The following is an 18,006-nucleotide window of genomic DNA, read 5'->3' on the forward strand; positions in this document are numbered from 1 at the left end:
TTTACAAGTCTCTACTTACTTTCCACATCCAGGTGAATGGAATCAAAGTAAACCTTCCAATGAATCCCTTTCCAGGCGTGTCTGTGTTCAAATCAGGGAAGCACTATACTGTGTCCTTGGATTTTGGCGTAACAGTGCGCTATGATGGAAACCACTTCATGGACGTCAAAGTTATTAAAGAGTGAGCACAACCCGTAAAAGTGTTGGTATTGGATTCTGAAAAAACATTTTTTACATGTGTTCTAATGAGGACTCTGTAATGTCTCACCTGCAGCTATAAAACTCTACTGTGTGGATTGTGTGGAGATTACAATGGAGATCCAAAAGATGACTTCCGAAAGCCAGATCTGTCATTGACCAATAATCCTAATGACTTTGGAAACAGCTGGAATATTGATCCACAGTAAGAATGAGTTGTTTGCACATAACATTTTTGCGTTAGGGCATTCTGTTGAATTTTTATAATTCTCATCATTTGTTGTTCTATTGGCGCAAGGTGTAACAAGAAACCCAACACCACTCATCCTGAATGTGAGGCAGAGGAACAGAAGCTCTATGAGAGTTCTAGATATTGTGGCGTCCTCCTGGACAAAAATGGTCCTTTTGCCGTGTGTCATGCTAAAGTCAATCCCAATGTAAGTCCCAAGCCCCTAAGCACATGGACAAACTTTCGGGGTAAATTTGAGAAGTCGGATTATGACAGCTGCTTGTATGTTTAGGGTTACTTCAAGGACTGTGTCTTTGACCTTTGTGTGCTTGATGGAGCTCAGTCCATTCTGTGTGAAGCCATAGAAGCCTATGTCAATGAGTGCCAGGACCGTGGGGTCAACATCGGACCTTGGAGGAACGAAACCTTCTGTCGTGAGTCGAAAGTGCACATTTTTTAACTGGGACTAATCATATTTCCTATATAGCATGTTGCTGAGGTTCAACAGAAGGCCAGATTATAATGATTCAGTGATATTCTTCTAACTTGAGACCTGTGCCACACAGCTTTTGGCTGCGGCCCCAACAGCCACTATGATCCCTGTGCGGACCCCTGTCAGAACACATGTTCCGGCAAACCCCCTTCCTGCAGCGGACCGTGCACCGAGTCCTGTGTTTGTAATCCGGGCTACATCTTAAGTGCGGGAAAATGTGTCACCAATTCTTCATGTGGATGCAAACACACAAATGGTCAATATTATCAGGTATTGCAAGAAGATAGGAAACAGTACACTTCCACTGTAGTTTAAATCTAAAATTCTCTGCAACATATCTAATGTGTGTTTCTGTCAGCCAGGAGAGGAGTTCTATGTTGAGGACTGTAATCTGAAGTGCAGGTGTAATGCCCCCTACGTTACCTGTCAGGCATCTCAATGCCCTCCAATGCACGAGTGTCAAGTTCAAGGGGGTGAACTCGGCTGCTATCCTACAGGTGATGTCACATTCTTAAGAGTTTTGTTTTGGTGAACATCGAGACAAATTCAATAACTGTCATACTTCTTGAAATTAATTCCTCTGAAATCTTAGGAACAACAACACCAACAACTCCAAGACCGACTACACCAAAACCAAGTAAATTATCTTCATAAAAGCTCAGTGGAGTGTTGTCTTATGAGCCATTCACACAATGCTGTTGTTTTTATTTTGATGTAGTTGAGTGCCCTCCGAATGCAGAATACATTGAATGTGGTCCAGCTTGTATTCCCACATGCATGGAACCATCTACTAACTGCAGCGGCTCCTGTATCACCGGCTGCTTTTGTAAACCAGGATTTGTTTTCAAGGGTAAAAACTGTGTACCACTGGAGAAATGTGGGTGTCTGGATCATAATAACAACTATTATGAGGTAACTGTTGACCACACCAAAACACTTTTCCAGAACAAAAAGCTTCAGCTCTTATCCTATTTGATAATGTTTGTACTTTAGCCTGGAGAGATTGTATTCGGTGATGGATGCTCCAAGCTGTGTCGCTGTGCAGGGAACTACACTTTGGAATGTGTGGATAACACCTGTGATCCCACTGAGGAGTGTCGTGAAGTTAACGGGGTCGCTGGATGCTACCCAAAAGGTAACTCGTCTAAAATTCTGTTAACAGCTATAAACATGACTTTTAGTCTCTGAATTGAATCAACCTTCAACATGATTGTCATCAAAATTCTTCATGTTTTCCCCTAAAGGTACATCCTCGTGCATTGCATCCGGAGATCCTCACTACACGACCTTTGACAAGCGTAGGTACAACTTCATGGGCAACTGCACTTACACCATGGCTACAGTCTGCAATAAATCCGCGATGCCCGATTTTGCCGTTTACGCCGACAATGAAAACCGCTACAACAGACCCAGCATTTCTTATGTGAAAGCGGTTCACGTGTATGTAGAATCCGGTGGTATTTCCATCTTCAAAGGAGGTGATGTGCATGTAAGAAATGAAGCAAACTTTCTCCACTTTATAAAGTCATGGAATAACTTGGTTTTGTGCTTTCCCATTTACAAGTCTCTACTTACTTTCCACATCCAGGTGAATGGAATCAAAGTAAACCTTCCAATGAATCCCTTTCCAGGCGTGTCTGTGTTCAAATCAGGGAAGCACTATACTGTGTCCTTGGATTTTGGCGTAACAGTGCGCTATGATGGAAACCACTTCATGGACGTCAAAGTTATTAAAGAGTGAGCACAACCCGTGAAAGTGTTGGTATTGGATTCTGAATAACATTTTTTACATGTGTCGTAATGAGGACTCTTGTAATGTCTCACCTGCAGCTATAAAACTGTACTGTGTGGATTGTGTGGAGATTACAATGGAGATCCAAAAGATGACTTCCAAAAGCCAGATCTGTCATTGACCAATAATCCTAATGACTTTGGAAACAGCTGGAATATTGATCCACAGTAAGACTTAGTTGTTTGCACATAACATTTTTGAGTCAGGGCATTCTGTTGAATTTTTATAATTCTCATCATTTGTTGTTCTTTTGGCGCAAGGTGTAACAAGAAACCAAACACCACTCATCCTGAATGTGAGGCAGAGGAACAGAAGCTCTATGAGAGCTCTGGATATTGTGGCGTCCTCCTGGACAAAAATGGTCCTTTTGCCGTTTGTCATGCTAAAGTCAATCCCAATGTAAGTCCCAAGCCCCTAAGCCGAGCACATGGACAAACCTTCTGGGTATTTTTGAGAAGTCGGATTATGACATCTGCCTGTATGTTTAGGGTTACTTCAAGGACTGTGTCTTTGACCTTTGTGTGCTTGATGGAGCTCAGTCCATTCTGTGTGAAGCCATAGAAGCCTATGTCAATGAGTGCCAGGACCGTGGGGTTAACATCGGACCTTGGAGGAACGAAACCTTCTGTCGTGAGTCTAAAGTGCACATTTTTTAACTCGAACTAATCATATTTACCATATTTCATGTTGTGAAGTTCAACAGAAAGCCAAATTATTATGATTCAGTGATATTCTTCTAACTTGAGACCTATGCCGAACAGCTTTTGGCTGCGGCCCCAACAGCCACTATGATCCCTGTGCGGACCCCTGTCAGAACACATGTTCCGGCAAACCCCCTTCCTGCAGCGGACCGTGCACCGAGTCCTGTGTTTGTAATCCGGGCTACATCTTAAGTGCGGGAAAATGTGTCACCAATTCTTCATGTGGTTGCAAACACACAAATGGTCAATATTATCAGGTATTGCAAGAAGGGAAGGCAACAGTACACTCCCACTGTAGTTTAAATCTAAAATTATCTGCAACATATCTAATGTGTGTTTCTGTCAGCCAGGAGAGGAGTTCTATGTTGAGGACTGTAATCTGAAGTGCAGGTGTAATGCCCCCTACGTTACCTGTCAGGCATCTCAATGCCCTCCAATGCACGAGTGTCAAGTTCAAGGGGGTGAACTCGGCTGCTATCCTACAGGTGATGTCACATTCTTAAGAGTTTTGTTTTGGTGAACATCGAGACAAATTCAATAACTGTCAAACCTCTTGAAATGAATTTCTTTGAAATCTTAGGAACAACAACACCAACAACTCCAAGACCGACTACACCAAAACCAAGTAAATTATCTTCATTAAAAACTCAATGGAGTGTTGTCTAATGAGCCATTCACACAATGTTGTTTTTTTTATTTTGATGTAGTTGAGTGCCCTCCGAATGCAGAATACATTGAATGTGGTCCAGCTTGTATTCCCACATGCATGGAACCATCCACCAACTGCAGCGGCTCCTGTATCACCGGCTGCTTTTGTAAACCAGGATTTGTTTTCAAGGGTAAAAACTGTGTACCACTGGAGAAATGTGGGTGTCTGGATCACAATAACAACTATTATGAGGTAACTGTTGACCACACCAAAACAATTTCCAGAACAAAAGGCTTCAGCCTTATCCTATTTGATAATGTTTGTACTTTAGCCTGGAGAGATTGTATTCGGTGATGGATGCTCCAAGCTGTGTCGCTGTGCAGGGAACTACACTTTGGAATGTGTGGATAACACCTGTGATCCTACTGAGGAATGTCGTGAAGTTAACGGGGTCGCTGGATGCTACCCTAAAGGTAACACATCAAGGAAACTGCCATCAATTACGTAATATCTAGAGACATGGCTTTCATCTTCTGAATTGAACGAATTGGTCCTTTTGAATTACAAGCGTTACAGAAAAAAATTATGTCATGTTTTCCACTGAAGGTACATCCTCGTGCATTGCATCTGGAGATCCTCACTACACTACCTTTGACAAGCGTAAATACAACTTCATGGGCAACTGCAGTTATTTAATGGCTGGAACATGTAATGTCTCAAATATACCACCTTTTGAGGTCCACGCTGACAATGAAAACCGCTATAATAGACCCAGCATCTCTTATGTGAGAGCAGTTCATGTGTATGTATTGTATAGAGAGGGATCCTTAAATGAGAGCACAGTGAATCGGGCCACCATCTCCATCTTCAAAGGCGGCACTGTGCATGTAAGAATGGAAACCTGACATATTTTAACGAATGATTCCTCCCTTACTAAATAAATCATCATCTGACTCATCTTTTTCCACATTCAGGTGGATGCAATCAAAGTTAACCTACCAGTGAACCCATATCCAGGTATATCTGTATTCAAATCAGGAAAGCACTACACTGTGTCCTTGGATTTTGGTGTAACAGTGCGCTATGATGGAAACCATTTCATGGACATCAAAGTGATTAAAGAGTGAGCACAACCTGTATATATTTTGGCCTTGGTTTTCCACGAGAACCTTTATAACTCATGTAAGGAGGACTCTTGTATTGTCTCACCTGCAGCTATAAAAGTACATTATGTGGGCTGTGTGGAGATTATAATGGTGATCCAAAAGACGACTTCAGAAAGCCAGATTGGTCATTAACCAACAATCCTAATGAGTTTGGAAACAGTTGGAACATGGATCCAGAGTATGTGTCGCCTTTTTTCACATCATTTTCTATCCATCTATCTATCTAGCTTGGTCATACACCTCAAGAGGGGTGACCGACAGCAAGACACACACATACAATAACAAAGAAAATAAAAGGGAAATAAATAGCATAAAAAAACACACAAAATTATTTGGACCATGGCCAACCCAATTGCCCAAACACCCAAACAAGTTAGGCACCTCGGCACCCAAGTTGGTCATGCTTTTGTCCCTCCAGATGAAACGGGACACAAGAAAGCGGCCATGTCACTCGGGTCAGGGTGACACAACACACTCTTTTGTTCAACAGCAGGGCCCGACAGCTTTCACTGGTTTACCCCTGCCGCATCATACGGGTGCCCAGCCCATCCTTAAGAACGTGTCCACAATCCCACTATCCTTTCACAACACCTCTCCACTCCTTTCTATCACCAACAAGAGCTCTAGCTTCCATTATATTTAGACCTCTTTCCTGCAGTGCACTCATAACACCATCCATCCACGTCAATCGCGGCCTTCCTCTTGGTCTCCTTCCATTGACTTCTGCTCTGTAGATCCTCTTTAACATTCGCTCCTCATCCATCCTCTCCATGTGTCCAAACCAACCGAGTACTCTCTTATCAACACGCTTGCTCAGTTCCACGACTACTCCAGTTCTGTCTCTCACAATTTCATTTCTCAGTCTATCCAATCTTGTAACTCCTAACATAGTCCTCAAACACTTAATCTCAAAAACATTCAACTTCCTTCTTAAATCTGCGTTCAGGCTCCAAGTCTCTACACCATACAACACAGTCAGCACAATCACACTCTCATACAGTCCCCTCTTGAATGAATGAATGAATGAATGAATGAATGAATGAATGAATGAAAATTTTATTTCGAACATAAAAATAAAAACAGGACAAAAACAATGAGTCAACAACGAAATAATGTCCCACAAAATGTTCGAAAAGGGATAGTCAGAAGCAGATGCTTATTTTTCCTACCCCTTTATCTTCCCTATTAAATACATTTTATAGATAGCTCCCTCTTGTGTACAATACAACAAAATCTCATGGATATACTTATTACATAGGTCAGATATCAATAATTATAAGTTACAATAATCACATATTTTATACACTAATCTTCGCAATACCCATCCCTCAACGTCATAATGCGCATAATGTCACTGCGGCACCAGTGATAATATCAATAAAAATAAACACAATATTTATAACAGTTCTGATGTGATAATAGCACAATAACAACAAGTTAGCCATGGTTTGAAGTGCAGTATTTCCAGTCTCCCTCATATCCCATTTTCTTCATCTCTGTATTTCGCCAGTAATGCTTTTTTGTATTTAAATTTGAACACATGGATATTTGGACATTGTTTGATTTCATTTTGCAAATTATTCCAAAGTCTGACTCCACACACAGACACACACATACTTCTCCTGGTGGTTCTCACCTTTGGGATTTTGAATTCACCACAGCCCCTCAAGTTATAATTTCCCTCTTTCCGAGTGAATAATCTTTGTATGTTTTCTGGCACTATGTTTTTGTTGACTTTAAATAACAGTTGTGAAGTGAAAAATTTTATTAAATCATCCAGTTTCAATAAATTGGACTGCATGAATAAAATATTGGTATGATCCCGATATCCTACCCTGTGTATGGTTCTTATTGCACGTTTTTGAAGGATAAAAAGGGGCTGTAGTGAACTTTTGTAATTATTTCCCCAGACTTCTGCACCATATGTTAAATATGGCAGAACGAGAGAACAATATAATAAATACAATGCATTATAATGTAAAAGAACTTTTGTTTTATTAATTATTGAAATGCTTTTAGATACCTTTGTTTGTATGTGTCTGATGTGTGTTTTCCAACTTAGTTTATTGTCTATTATGACCCCTAAAAACTTAATTTCTGATACAATGTCTATTGTGACACCATCCATTTTTACTTCTAAATTTTGATTTGCCTTACGATTACCAAAGAATATTACTTTGGTTTTATTTAAATTTAAAGATAATTTATTTATTTCCATCCATACTTTTAGGTTAATTAGTTCACGATTAATACAGGTTACCAAATCCATATAGTTATCATTTGAATAGAAAATGTTAGTGTCATCTGCAAATACTACTATTTTCAATAGTTTTGAAACATTAAAAATATCGTTAATATATAAATTAAATAGCTTTGGTCCCAGGATAGAACCCTGTGGTACTCCACAACAGATGTCCAAATATTCAGATGAAAACTCTCCCATTTTTACATATTGCTTCCTCCCCGTCAAATAACTTTGAATCCATTTCAAAGCCACTCCCCTGATGCCATATCTTTCCAGTTTTTTTAATAGTATATTATGATTAATGGTATCAAATGCTTTTTTTAAGTCAATAAATACCCCGACTGCGTATCTCTTCTTTTCTATACTGTGGGTGATTTCTTCTACTGCATCAATAATTGCCATTGTTGCTGATCTGTTTGCTCTAAAACCATATTGACTTTCATTAATCAATTTATGTTTATCTACAAATTGTTCCAGTCTATTATTGTAAAGTCTCTCTAATATTTTAGAGAACTGAGGAAGCAGAGATACCGGTCTATAGTTTGTAAAAATGTGCTTGTTCCCATTTTTGTATATTGGTATAACTTTTGCTATTTTCATTTGATTTGGAAATGTGCCTGTTAGAAATGATAGATTACAGATGAAGGTCAATGGTTTCACCATGCTGTTTATAATTTGCTTAATTAGTACCATATCGATGTCAAAACAATCCATAGACGTTTTTGTTTTTACAGTTGTTAACCACGTCTAAGATTTCTGATTCCGTAACCCCAGATAAAAACATGGTCTTGGAGTTCATTTTTATTAGTGACTCAAATTGTTTACCACTGCACTCTGGGATATTTGCAGCGAGCTCTGGTCCAACATTTACAAAATAACTATTGAAATTCTCCACAACTTGATTTAAATTATAATTTTCACTGTTCTTATCAATAAAATAGTTTGGATATGCATTGCTTACATTCTTTCCTTTTATTATACTATTTAATATATCCCAAATACCTTTGATATTACTTTTGTTATGATGTAATAAATTGGTATAGTATAATTTCTTGCTTGCTCTTAATATTCCTGTCAATTTGTTTTTATACGTTTTATACCGGGTTTCGGCTTCCTTAGTTCTTAGTTTAATAAATTTTCTATATAAGTAGTTTTTTTTCTTACAAGCATTATGTAAACCCTTAGTTATCCATGGATGATTTACAGATTTATTCTTAATATTAATTTTTCTCATTGGGCAATTTTTGTTGTACTTGTTGGTGAATATTTCCAAAAATATGTCAAACGCACCATCCACATCATCTGTACCATATATAGCATTCCAGTTTTGTTTAACTAAGTCATCATACAGTGATATAATAGTCGCTTCAGTTCTAACTCGTTTGTAAACATAATCCTTAATTGATTCTTGTCTAGTAACCTTTTCATCATATACTGTAAATACTGGTAGGTGATCAGAAATATCACAAACCAGTAACCCGCTGACATTTGTAAATTCCATATTATTTGTAAATATATTGTCAATGAGTGTTGCACTGTGTGAAGTGAGTCTACTAGGCCTTAATATAGTTGGGTACAAACTCATACTGTACATCATATTAATATAGTCATCAATGTTTTTATGGTTGTTTGGATTCATTAGATCGATGTTGAAATCTCCACAAATGAATAGTGTTTTGGCGCTTATTGTTGAATATGTTTTTTCAGCCCAGTTTGTGAAGGTTTCCAGATTTGAGCCCGGTGTTCTATACACACAACTGACTATGATATTTTTCCTTTTTTCATTTATAATTTCTATTGTAATACATTCAAGTAAATCGTCAATGACAAATGACATGTTTTGTAATATTTTCGATTGTAATCTTTTGTGCACATATATAGCTACTCCACCTCCTATTTTGTTAGTTCTATTTACATAGTTCAGATTATAATTATTTAATTCAAAATTTACACCCCTTCCCTCACTGAACCACGTTTCAGAAACTGCAATAACACTAAACGGGTTCTCAAATTGTTGTAAGTACTCAGTGATGTCATCAAAATTTGTGTACATACTTCTACTGTTAAAGTGTATTATTGAGAATTTGTCTTCAGATTTAACAAAGGTATTGTATTCATTTCCAGTATAATATTTGCAATTGTCTGAGCTAGCTGATATGAATTTGTGGTCAGGATCGAAGTCATCTAATCTTGAATTATTGGAGTCAGTGTGATTAACAATGCTCAGTTCCGGTAAATCATGGCCTAATATTTTATGATGGATTTTTTTATTGTGATCTGTAATAAGGGTGTCCATATTGTCAGTCCAGGATGCCATTGTTACACTTCAGGCAAATCTGTCCAGCTCCTGCCTTTCTCGAACCCATAATATTTTTGCTTGTTCCGGAGTGCCGTTTAACTTTATGTATACTCTGCAGTTTGAAGTCCATGTTCCTTGTATTTTGTTCGTTTTCCTCAAAAATCGAGCCTTAACATCCATACTCATACTCTTGTTGTTCATCACTCTCCTCAGAGCACCCAAAACCTTGCTTCTTTGATTCACTCTGTCCAATACCTTACACTCCATTCCACCAACTGCAGCCAGATCACAACCCAAGTACCTAAAGCTTTCAACTTCTTCCAGCACCTGTCCATGCAACCTGCTCATTGATCCACATCATTTTACAAAGAATAAATTCTGTTTGTTGGATAGTTTCAGATTCTCACAATTCTTACTTATGTTCACAAGGTGTAACAATAAACCCAACACCACACATCCTGAATGTGAGGCAGAAGAGCAGAAGCTCTATGAGAGCTCTGGATATTGTGGCATTCTGTTAAACAAAAACGGTCCTTTTGCTCGGTGTCACGCCAAGGTCAACCCCAATGTAAGTCACGTGTACTGGTACTTAGATTTAGCACATATCCATAATTCTGACATGGTGTAATTCTTGATATGTTTATAGGATTACTTCAAGGACTGTGTCTTTGATCTTTGTGTGCTTGATGGTGCTCATTCCATTCTGTGTGAGGCCATCGAAGCCTACGTCAATGAGTGCCAGGACCGTGGGGTCAACATCGGACCCTGGAGGAATGAAACCTTCTGTCGTGAGTGAAAGATGGATATTATTTACAAGAAAGCTTTTTTTAATGAATTAATTTAGATTTTATTTCCTCCATATAATGGCTTTTAACTATTGCTTATGTGCCACACAGCTTTTGGCTGCGGCCCCAACAGCCACTATGATCCCTGTGCTGACCCCTGTCAGAACACATGTTCAGGCAGACCCTCTTCATGCAGCGGACCATGCACCGAGTCCTGTGTTTGTAATCCGGGCTACATCTTAAGTGCGGGAAAATGTGTCACCAATTCTTCATGTGGATGCAAACACACCAATGGTCAATATTATCAGGTATTGCCAGAAGGAAAGGCAACAGTACACTTTCACTGTAGTTTGAATCTAAAATTCTCTACAACATATCTGACGTTTGTTTCTGTCAGCCAGGAGAGGAGTTCTACGTTGAGGACTGTAATCTGAAGTGCAGGTGTAATGCCCCCTACGTTACCTGTCAGGCATCCCAATGTCCCCCAATGCACGAGTGTTATGTCCAGGGAGGTGTTCTTGGCTGCTATAACACGGGTAAGCTCACAATCTTTACAATACACCATATGTGTCAAATGTGTCTTTTTCCAAAATAGTAGTTGCAAATGCCGGCGCACATTCAAAGACCCGGATATAGCATTTCCCATTTCCCCCGCTTAAATTTTGCAATGACAAACTCAGCTAATAGTTCCCATTCAAAAAAACGTTTTTGGCATTCTTAAACATTCAAGGCTGGGGCACAAAATGTAGCAGCAACTAAAAGGAGCCTGGTAGAGCTTACTTCCATACACCTTCTCTCTTTCACTGTCTGTCCGTCTTTCTGGATAGTCGGGAAATAACATATCATGATAAGATACAATCATTTAACAAGCTAACGTAAAGATTGGCAAAACAAAAATAAAATAATCCGGTCCACTTCCTTTTGGGCACCTGATCTATACTGGCAAAACAAAGCATTTGATCGGGCTCTCAAAATAAATCAAACAAGAGTAGATAACACTCTTTCAACACAAAATGTACTTAAAATGTTTTATAACAGTGAACAAAAGGAAAGGTTTTTTCTAAAGTGACTTAGATGCCATGGTTGGTTTAGGGTGAAATTGTTTTCACCCCAATAATCTTTTTTTCTCACAGGTGGCACAAATGCCAAAGCATCCTGTAGCATGAACCAAAGGGACGAACATAGTAGCTCTAGGGACTAGTTGTTTATCATTTGCATTTTGTTTATAGGGATAGCAACACAGAATAAAAATATATTTAAACAGGCTCCTAACAACATACCAATCATTTAGTTTTGCATGAGCATCACCCACTTGTTTGACACTGACATCTTGTCCAACTGACGTTGATCACGAGATTATGCACCTTTAAGGGGAAACAGACAAAATAATGTAAAACTACTACTGTGGGGATCTCTTCTAAACAGGATTTTTTTCATGTCAGGAACAACCACACTTCAACCATCAACACCAGGAGTACCTACCCCAAATGCAACAACTCCAGGATGGGTGACTCCCAAACCAACAACTCCAGGGTGGACGACACCGAGTATAGCCCATTTTGTTTACAGGCCTATTTTGATAGATGTAATAGCTAAATGCTGGTTACTAATCAATTCATTGTGATTTTGCTGCACAGTTCAATGCCCTCCGAATGCAGAATACATCGAATGTGGCCCAGCTTGTATCCCTACCTGCATGGAACCATCCACAAACTGCAGTGGCTCTTGTATCACAGGCTGCTTTTGCAAACCAGGGTTTGTCTTTAAGGGCAAAAACTGTGTGCCAGTGGAGAAATGTGGGTGCCTGGATCACAAAAACAACTATTATGAGGTCAAGAAACTGACAAATAAGTTTTGGACATATTGATAAGAACATAATTGCATCCTTTAGAACGTGATTGCTTTTTTGGTCCCTTAGCCTGGACAAATCATGTACACGGATGGCTGCTCCAAACTTTGTCGCTGTGCAGGAAACTACACGTTTGAATGCGTGAACGGTTCTTGTGATCCCACTGAGGAGTGTCGCGAGGTTAACGGCATCCCAGGTTGCTACCCTAAAGGTAACCTGCTTTAAAAGGATAAACAGTGTATCTTGCTTTGCTTTGAATTGATGATCTTAAATCATATGCCATTCCACTAAGGCTCATCCACATGCATTGCCACGAGTGATCCACACTACAAGACCTTCGACAACCGCCAGTACAGTTTCATGGGCAATTGTAGCTACTTGATGTCAAGTGTCTGCAGTGCAACGCCTTTAGAAACCTTTTCGGTCTACGCTGACAATGAGAACCGCTACAACAATCCCTCAATCTCCTATGTAAAAGCTGTACATGTTTTTGCACGAAAAGTCAAGGTTTCGATCCTCAAAGGTGATTCAGTGCTTGTAAGTGAACACTGGTCACACCCGAGATTTATTGAGTTTTTTACCTACTAAATACTCTCTACTTGCTTATTCTGTCTTCTCACCTGGACTTCTGTATGCAGGTTAATGGGTCCAAAGTAAACCTGCCAATGACCCCAGTTTCAGGTGTTTCCTTGTTCAAATCTGGAAAGCACTACACTGTGTCTTTAGATTTTGGTGTGGTTGTTCGCTATGATGGAAACCAATTTATGGATATCAAAGTGATTCGAGAGTGGGTAAAAGTGAATCCAAAACATTTTGGTTGATTCTTCTAAGTTTTTAATTGAAGTACTTATATTTTCTGACCCCGCAGCTTTGAAAATATACTTTGCGGACTATGTGGGGATTACAACGGAAATCCTAAAGATGACCTTCGCATACCGAATGGCTCGTTGATTAGCGATGTCAATGAGTTTGGACACAGCTGGAACTCTGATCCAGAGTGAGTATTCAAAAGAGCAGTTTGCCACACAATCATTCTATTTGGACAGGACAAAACATTGCTTTTTTTGGAAAAGGTGTGAAAAACTGAACACCACCGATCCAGGATGTGATGAGGAGGAGGAGAGTCTCTATGAGAGTTCTGGATATTGTGGTTTGCTGCTAGACCAAAATGGCCCTTTTGCTGTGTGCCATCCCAAGGTCAACCCCAATGTAAGTGAAACCATCAGAGATCTTCTAACAGTTCCATGTTTTGGTGAGGGGTTTCAAATGTATACGTGTGTTTAGAATTACTTTCAGAATTGTGTCTTTGACCTTTGCGCGTTGGACGGTGCCAGGCCTGTCCTGTGCGAAGCCATTGAATCCTATGCCAATGAGTGCCAGGACCGCGGTGTCAACATTGGACAATGGAGGAACGAAACTTTCTGTCGTAAGTATTTGGTATAACTAAACGGAAGTGTTTTTCTATGACGTTTTTAAGGGTGGTCGAATAGTTGTCTAAACTCTTGTGTACTAATGCTTAAAAATTCTTTTTTTTTTTTTTTTAGCCTTGATATGCCCCCCAAATAGCCATTATGAGCCCTGTGCAGACCCTTGTCAGGAAACTTGTTCAGGTAAACCACCTTCCTGCGGTGGGCCATGCACCGAATCTTGTGTTTGTAATCCTGGCTACATCCTGAGCGCTGGAAAATGTGTATCTGACTCTTCATGTGGCTGCAAACACACCAACGGACAATATTACCAGGTACTGGGTATTAGCCGAGCAACTGCATGCCTGGACTGTGAAATACACCCAAAACACCGATTCAATACCCATGATGTGTTTCTGTCAGCCTGGTGAAGAGTTTTACACTGAGGATTGTAAAACCAAATGTCGGTGTGATGCACCCTCCCTTACATGCGAGCCATCTCAATGCCCCCTGATGCAAGAGTGTAAACTTCTAGAAGGGGAGTTGGGCTGCTATCCAATTGGTGGGTAATCCCAAACACTAATTCTTGGCAATGTGTCCAGACCCCCTTCCCCCCCTCTTATTTTTTTTCCTCGATTTCCAGGCTTCCAAAATTGCATCATCTCTGGAGATCCTCACTATAACACCTTTGACAACAAGTTTTACAGTTTCATGGGCACTTGTACTTACACATTGGCCAGATCCTGCAAGAATAACACAGGTAAGCACTACTGTATAGTTAGAACCCCAGCAGTAACAGCTGCAAGGCCATTATTGTTCAATTGAAATTTATTATTACAACCGGATTAGCGACGGCTGCATGGTCCGTATTGTTTCTCTTTGATTTTTTAAGGGGTATCCCTCAGTGGTAAAATAAAATAGAATCCTGGCACATTTGAACAAGAACTACAAAAATTGAGACAGTCAGGTACAACCTTGTATAGGAATTGCACATATACAGTAAGTCAGTTGAAATATATTTACAGGGGTCATATAATTTCCCCCCTGTTGCCCATTGCCCTCATTTGGGCCCGCCCGTTTGGCGCCAGCTGCTGCTCGTTGCCTGATTGGCTTCCCTCCTATTTAAACTCAGTGCTCTCATTCACTCGTTGTCAGTCCGTCAACGAACCTCTGCACTTGCAAGACTTGTATCCTGCTCGTGTATCCAGTATCCGGTATCGAACCTCCCTGTCTTGTCCTGTCCGGTATCTTGCTCCAGTATCCGATATAGATCCCGTCTGTCTTGTCCTGTCCGGTATCCTGCTCGTGTAACCAGTATCCGGTATCGATCCCGTCTGTCCTGTCCGATATCTTGCTGTTGTATCTTGTATCCAATATCGTCCCGTCCTGTCCGGTATCTCGCTCGTGTATCCAGTATCGATCCCGTCTGTCCCGTCCTGTCCGGTATCTGCTGGTGTATCCTGTATTGATCCCGTCTGTCCTGTCTGGTTTCGATCTCTTCTGCCCAGCAGTCGCCGAATCGCTGGCGTTTGTGTTCCCGTGCATGACTGCCCTGTTCCCGTAAAATAAAGCTTGTATGAAACCGTTACGCGTCTGGGTCCACCGTCTGTTCGGGTTCTGACACAAATGATCCCATTTACCTCAAACTTTGACTGTATCACCTCAACAACTTCTGGGACATCGTCAATATCTACAGTTCTTTAGTGAAAGTATTGGCCCCTCAAGACATTTTTTGTCTTATTGCCACATTTCAGGCTTCAAACTTAAAGCTAAAAAACTGTAAATATTTTGTAAGAGTCAACAACATGTGAGACTCAATTGTGAAGTAAAACCAAATTACCTCAATATATTGCATTATGTCTACAATGAAAAAAATAGAAAATTAGGTGTTGCAAAAATATTGGCCCCTTTTTCTCTTAGCCCAGCCGACTGAAAACTAACAATTTAAATGTGTAACAATGGCCAGGCCAAAGTCCAGACCTCAATTCTATAGACTATATGTAGAAAGATCTGAATAATGCTGTGCACAAACAACCACCATCACACTTTAAGGACCTTGAGCTGTTTCTTAAGAAGGCAACACCTAATTTTCAATTTTTTAGTTGTCAACACCAAATAAAATATTAAATACATTTGGTTTCTTTTCACAATTGTGTCTCACATGTTTATTTTCTCAGAAAATATTTTCAGTTTTTTAGCTTTAAATTCTGACTGGTTAGCGTGTCCGTGGCACAACTCTGATGCCATGGCTTCAAATCCAGCTACCAGCCTTCCTGAAGCTTGCATGTTCTCCCCCAGGCACTATGTCAGGTTAATTGGCCAGTCCAAATTGTCCCTAGGTGTGAATGAGCGAGTGATGGTTGTCTGACTCTGTGTGCCCTGGCTGGTAAACGATTCAGGGTGTCCCCTGCCCACTGCCCGGAGATAGCTGGGATGGGCTCCAGCACCCCCGCGACCCTATTGAGGATAAGCTGTGCAGATAATGGATGAATGGATCGATGGATAGTTAAGTTTGAAGCCTGAAATTTTAAAATTTGTCAAAATTGTAATGGGGGGGGCGTGTCTGACAATACTCTTGCAGAGACTGTGAAGGCTGTGGTGCTTATAACATTATTATGTCATAATAATTACGACTGACAAAAGCAAGTATTGATCTATTGATTGATAAAGCATTAATCTCCTCTTTTAGAGGAATGTTTGCCAAAACTGTACTGTTATTGTAATTGAAAAAGACGCACATATGAAAAGTTGGATTTTGCTTGTGTTTTAATTTTTCCTAAACAAAGCATGCATTTCCAAAGGCTATCTGTGTTGGTATCTGTACCAGTGTGCAGTGGCAGGATTTTATCGGCTATCTGTATCGATAGGAAAAAAAAACAGCTCTTGTGGATCCCTAATTAAAAACCTTTTTTGCAAGCCAATGCAAATTTGACCCTTTCTACTTGTTTCTTTTGGAAAACAGTGTTTTTCTTCGTGCGTCTCTTTTTAAGTCGCTTCGATTAATTGCTTTTTCAGGACCTTGGTTCTCAGTGGAAGGTAAAAATGAGGAAAGAGGACTTCCGGGAGTGTCCTACCTGCGAAAACTCTACATCACAGTGGATGGAATCACTATGACTCTGATGAAAGCCAAAAGGACCTTGGTCAGTACAACAAACACACTGTACACGATGCATACCTGAATCCTGCATGATGCTCTTCTCTCAAACGCTGCAACTTTTGTTATTTTCATCAGGGCAGTTGCATTGCCAAACGAGGTTTAGAATTTTTACTTTTCAGTCAAGGTTTTCTTCCTTCTGCCTCTTTTGTGCTTTAGTTTTCTCAGTTTTCCTGTCATGTTAAATCTGCTGGACCCCTCAACATTCACTAACAATTATAAGTTCCATTTTAGTAAACATCATTTACAGACACATGAGTACTAGTGCTCAGAGCAGGACAGTATGAATTTTAGTGTAAATGAATGAATTGTTTCATCAACATGTCCAACATGGCGGCGCATGGATACATGCTTGCGGCTCGTTGCTCTCCAGCTAATCTTCTATTTATTGCCGTTCTCTTGTCTTTTTTGCTTTCACTTTTGGACACATGTGTGGCCAAAAATACTTACAGTAGGGACGAACTTATTCGGTTGGGTGGGCGTCTAAATTTCAACTTTTCGGGCACTTTTTATACCGCCTATGATATACCGAGCGAACTTCAAAGAGACCCGGCATCCTTGTGGACGGCTATTCCGCTTAATAAACGACGGCAACGGCGCCGTAAGGACAGAAAACAGAAGCGTGGTTGCCGTGCAGGTAGATGTGTGAAGCGTGCGAAGTCTAAGCAGCAAGATGGACCCGAGGAAGGACGCGAGGATGTAACTAATTCCACCATTCATCCCTCGCCGGACAACCCACACGAAAAGCCACAAGAGCGGCAGCTTTTGAAGATTTCGACAAAGACTACAAAGAGTTCAGCTAAGTCAAATGATTCAGCAAAGCTGAAATTTGGTCTGTTAAATATTAGATCGCTTGCTCCAAAAGCTTTACTTGTTGATAACATTATTCGTGATTATAAACTTAACTGTATGGGTCTGTGTGAACCAGTGCTGTGGAATGCTCTTCCCCCTGAGATCCGATCTGCAACCTCAGTGGAAATGTTTAAAGCTAAACTTAAAACTCACTTCTACTCCATTGCATATGAATAATAACCTACTCT

General features: G+C 40.1%; 1 protein-coding gene across 1 annotated transcript in view; it reads left to right on the forward strand.

Moving 5' to 3' along the window:
- zanl (zonadhesin, like) overlaps positions 1 to 18,006 on the forward strand; it is a 98,512-nt gene that overhangs the window by 22,591 nt on the left and 57,915 nt on the right. Inside the window, exons 34-71 of the mRNA XM_088347424.1 lie at positions 33 to 181; positions 275 to 403; positions 497 to 635; positions 720 to 861; positions 994 to 1,190; positions 1,279 to 1,417; positions 1,513 to 1,557; positions 1,639 to 1,832; positions 1,914 to 2,055; positions 2,165 to 2,409; positions 2,509 to 2,657; positions 2,751 to 2,879; positions 2,973 to 3,111; positions 3,201 to 3,342; positions 3,474 to 3,670; positions 3,760 to 3,898; positions 3,994 to 4,038; positions 4,121 to 4,314; positions 4,394 to 4,535; positions 4,669 to 4,949; positions 5,037 to 5,185; positions 5,278 to 5,406; positions 10,202 to 10,340; positions 10,419 to 10,560; positions 10,669 to 10,865; positions 10,955 to 11,093; positions 12,000 to 12,104; positions 12,195 to 12,388; positions 12,476 to 12,617; positions 12,699 to 12,943; positions 13,045 to 13,193; positions 13,275 to 13,403; positions 13,480 to 13,615; positions 13,691 to 13,832; positions 13,951 to 14,147; positions 14,236 to 14,374; positions 14,456 to 14,572; positions 16,828 to 16,952. Coding sequence (XP_088203550.1) covers positions 33 to 181; positions 275 to 403; positions 497 to 635; positions 720 to 861; positions 994 to 1,190; positions 1,279 to 1,417; positions 1,513 to 1,557; positions 1,639 to 1,832; positions 1,914 to 2,055; positions 2,165 to 2,409; positions 2,509 to 2,657; positions 2,751 to 2,879; positions 2,973 to 3,111; positions 3,201 to 3,342; positions 3,474 to 3,670; positions 3,760 to 3,898; positions 3,994 to 4,038; positions 4,121 to 4,314; positions 4,394 to 4,535; positions 4,669 to 4,949; positions 5,037 to 5,185; positions 5,278 to 5,406; positions 10,202 to 10,340; positions 10,419 to 10,560; positions 10,669 to 10,865; positions 10,955 to 11,093; positions 12,000 to 12,104; positions 12,195 to 12,388; positions 12,476 to 12,617; positions 12,699 to 12,943; positions 13,045 to 13,193; positions 13,275 to 13,403; positions 13,480 to 13,615; positions 13,691 to 13,832; positions 13,951 to 14,147; positions 14,236 to 14,374; positions 14,456 to 14,572; positions 16,828 to 16,952 — 5,793 coding nt within the window. The remainder of the gene's footprint in view (positions 1 to 32; positions 182 to 274; positions 404 to 496; positions 636 to 719; positions 862 to 993; positions 1,191 to 1,278; positions 1,418 to 1,512; positions 1,558 to 1,638; positions 1,833 to 1,913; positions 2,056 to 2,164; positions 2,410 to 2,508; positions 2,658 to 2,750; positions 2,880 to 2,972; positions 3,112 to 3,200; positions 3,343 to 3,473; positions 3,671 to 3,759; positions 3,899 to 3,993; positions 4,039 to 4,120; positions 4,315 to 4,393; positions 4,536 to 4,668; positions 4,950 to 5,036; positions 5,186 to 5,277; positions 5,407 to 10,201; positions 10,341 to 10,418; positions 10,561 to 10,668; positions 10,866 to 10,954; positions 11,094 to 11,999; positions 12,105 to 12,194; positions 12,389 to 12,475; positions 12,618 to 12,698; positions 12,944 to 13,044; positions 13,194 to 13,274; positions 13,404 to 13,479; positions 13,616 to 13,690; positions 13,833 to 13,950; positions 14,148 to 14,235; positions 14,375 to 14,455; positions 14,573 to 16,827; positions 16,953 to 18,006) is intronic.

The sequence above is a fragment of the Urocampus carinirostris genome, chromosome 11 (genome assembly GCF_059441175.1).
Source record: "Urocampus carinirostris isolate Australia breed hairy pipefish chromosome 11, RoL_Ucar_1.0, whole genome shotgun sequence".
Lineage (NCBI taxonomy): Eukaryota > Metazoa > Chordata > Actinopteri > Syngnathiformes > Syngnathidae > Urocampus > Urocampus carinirostris.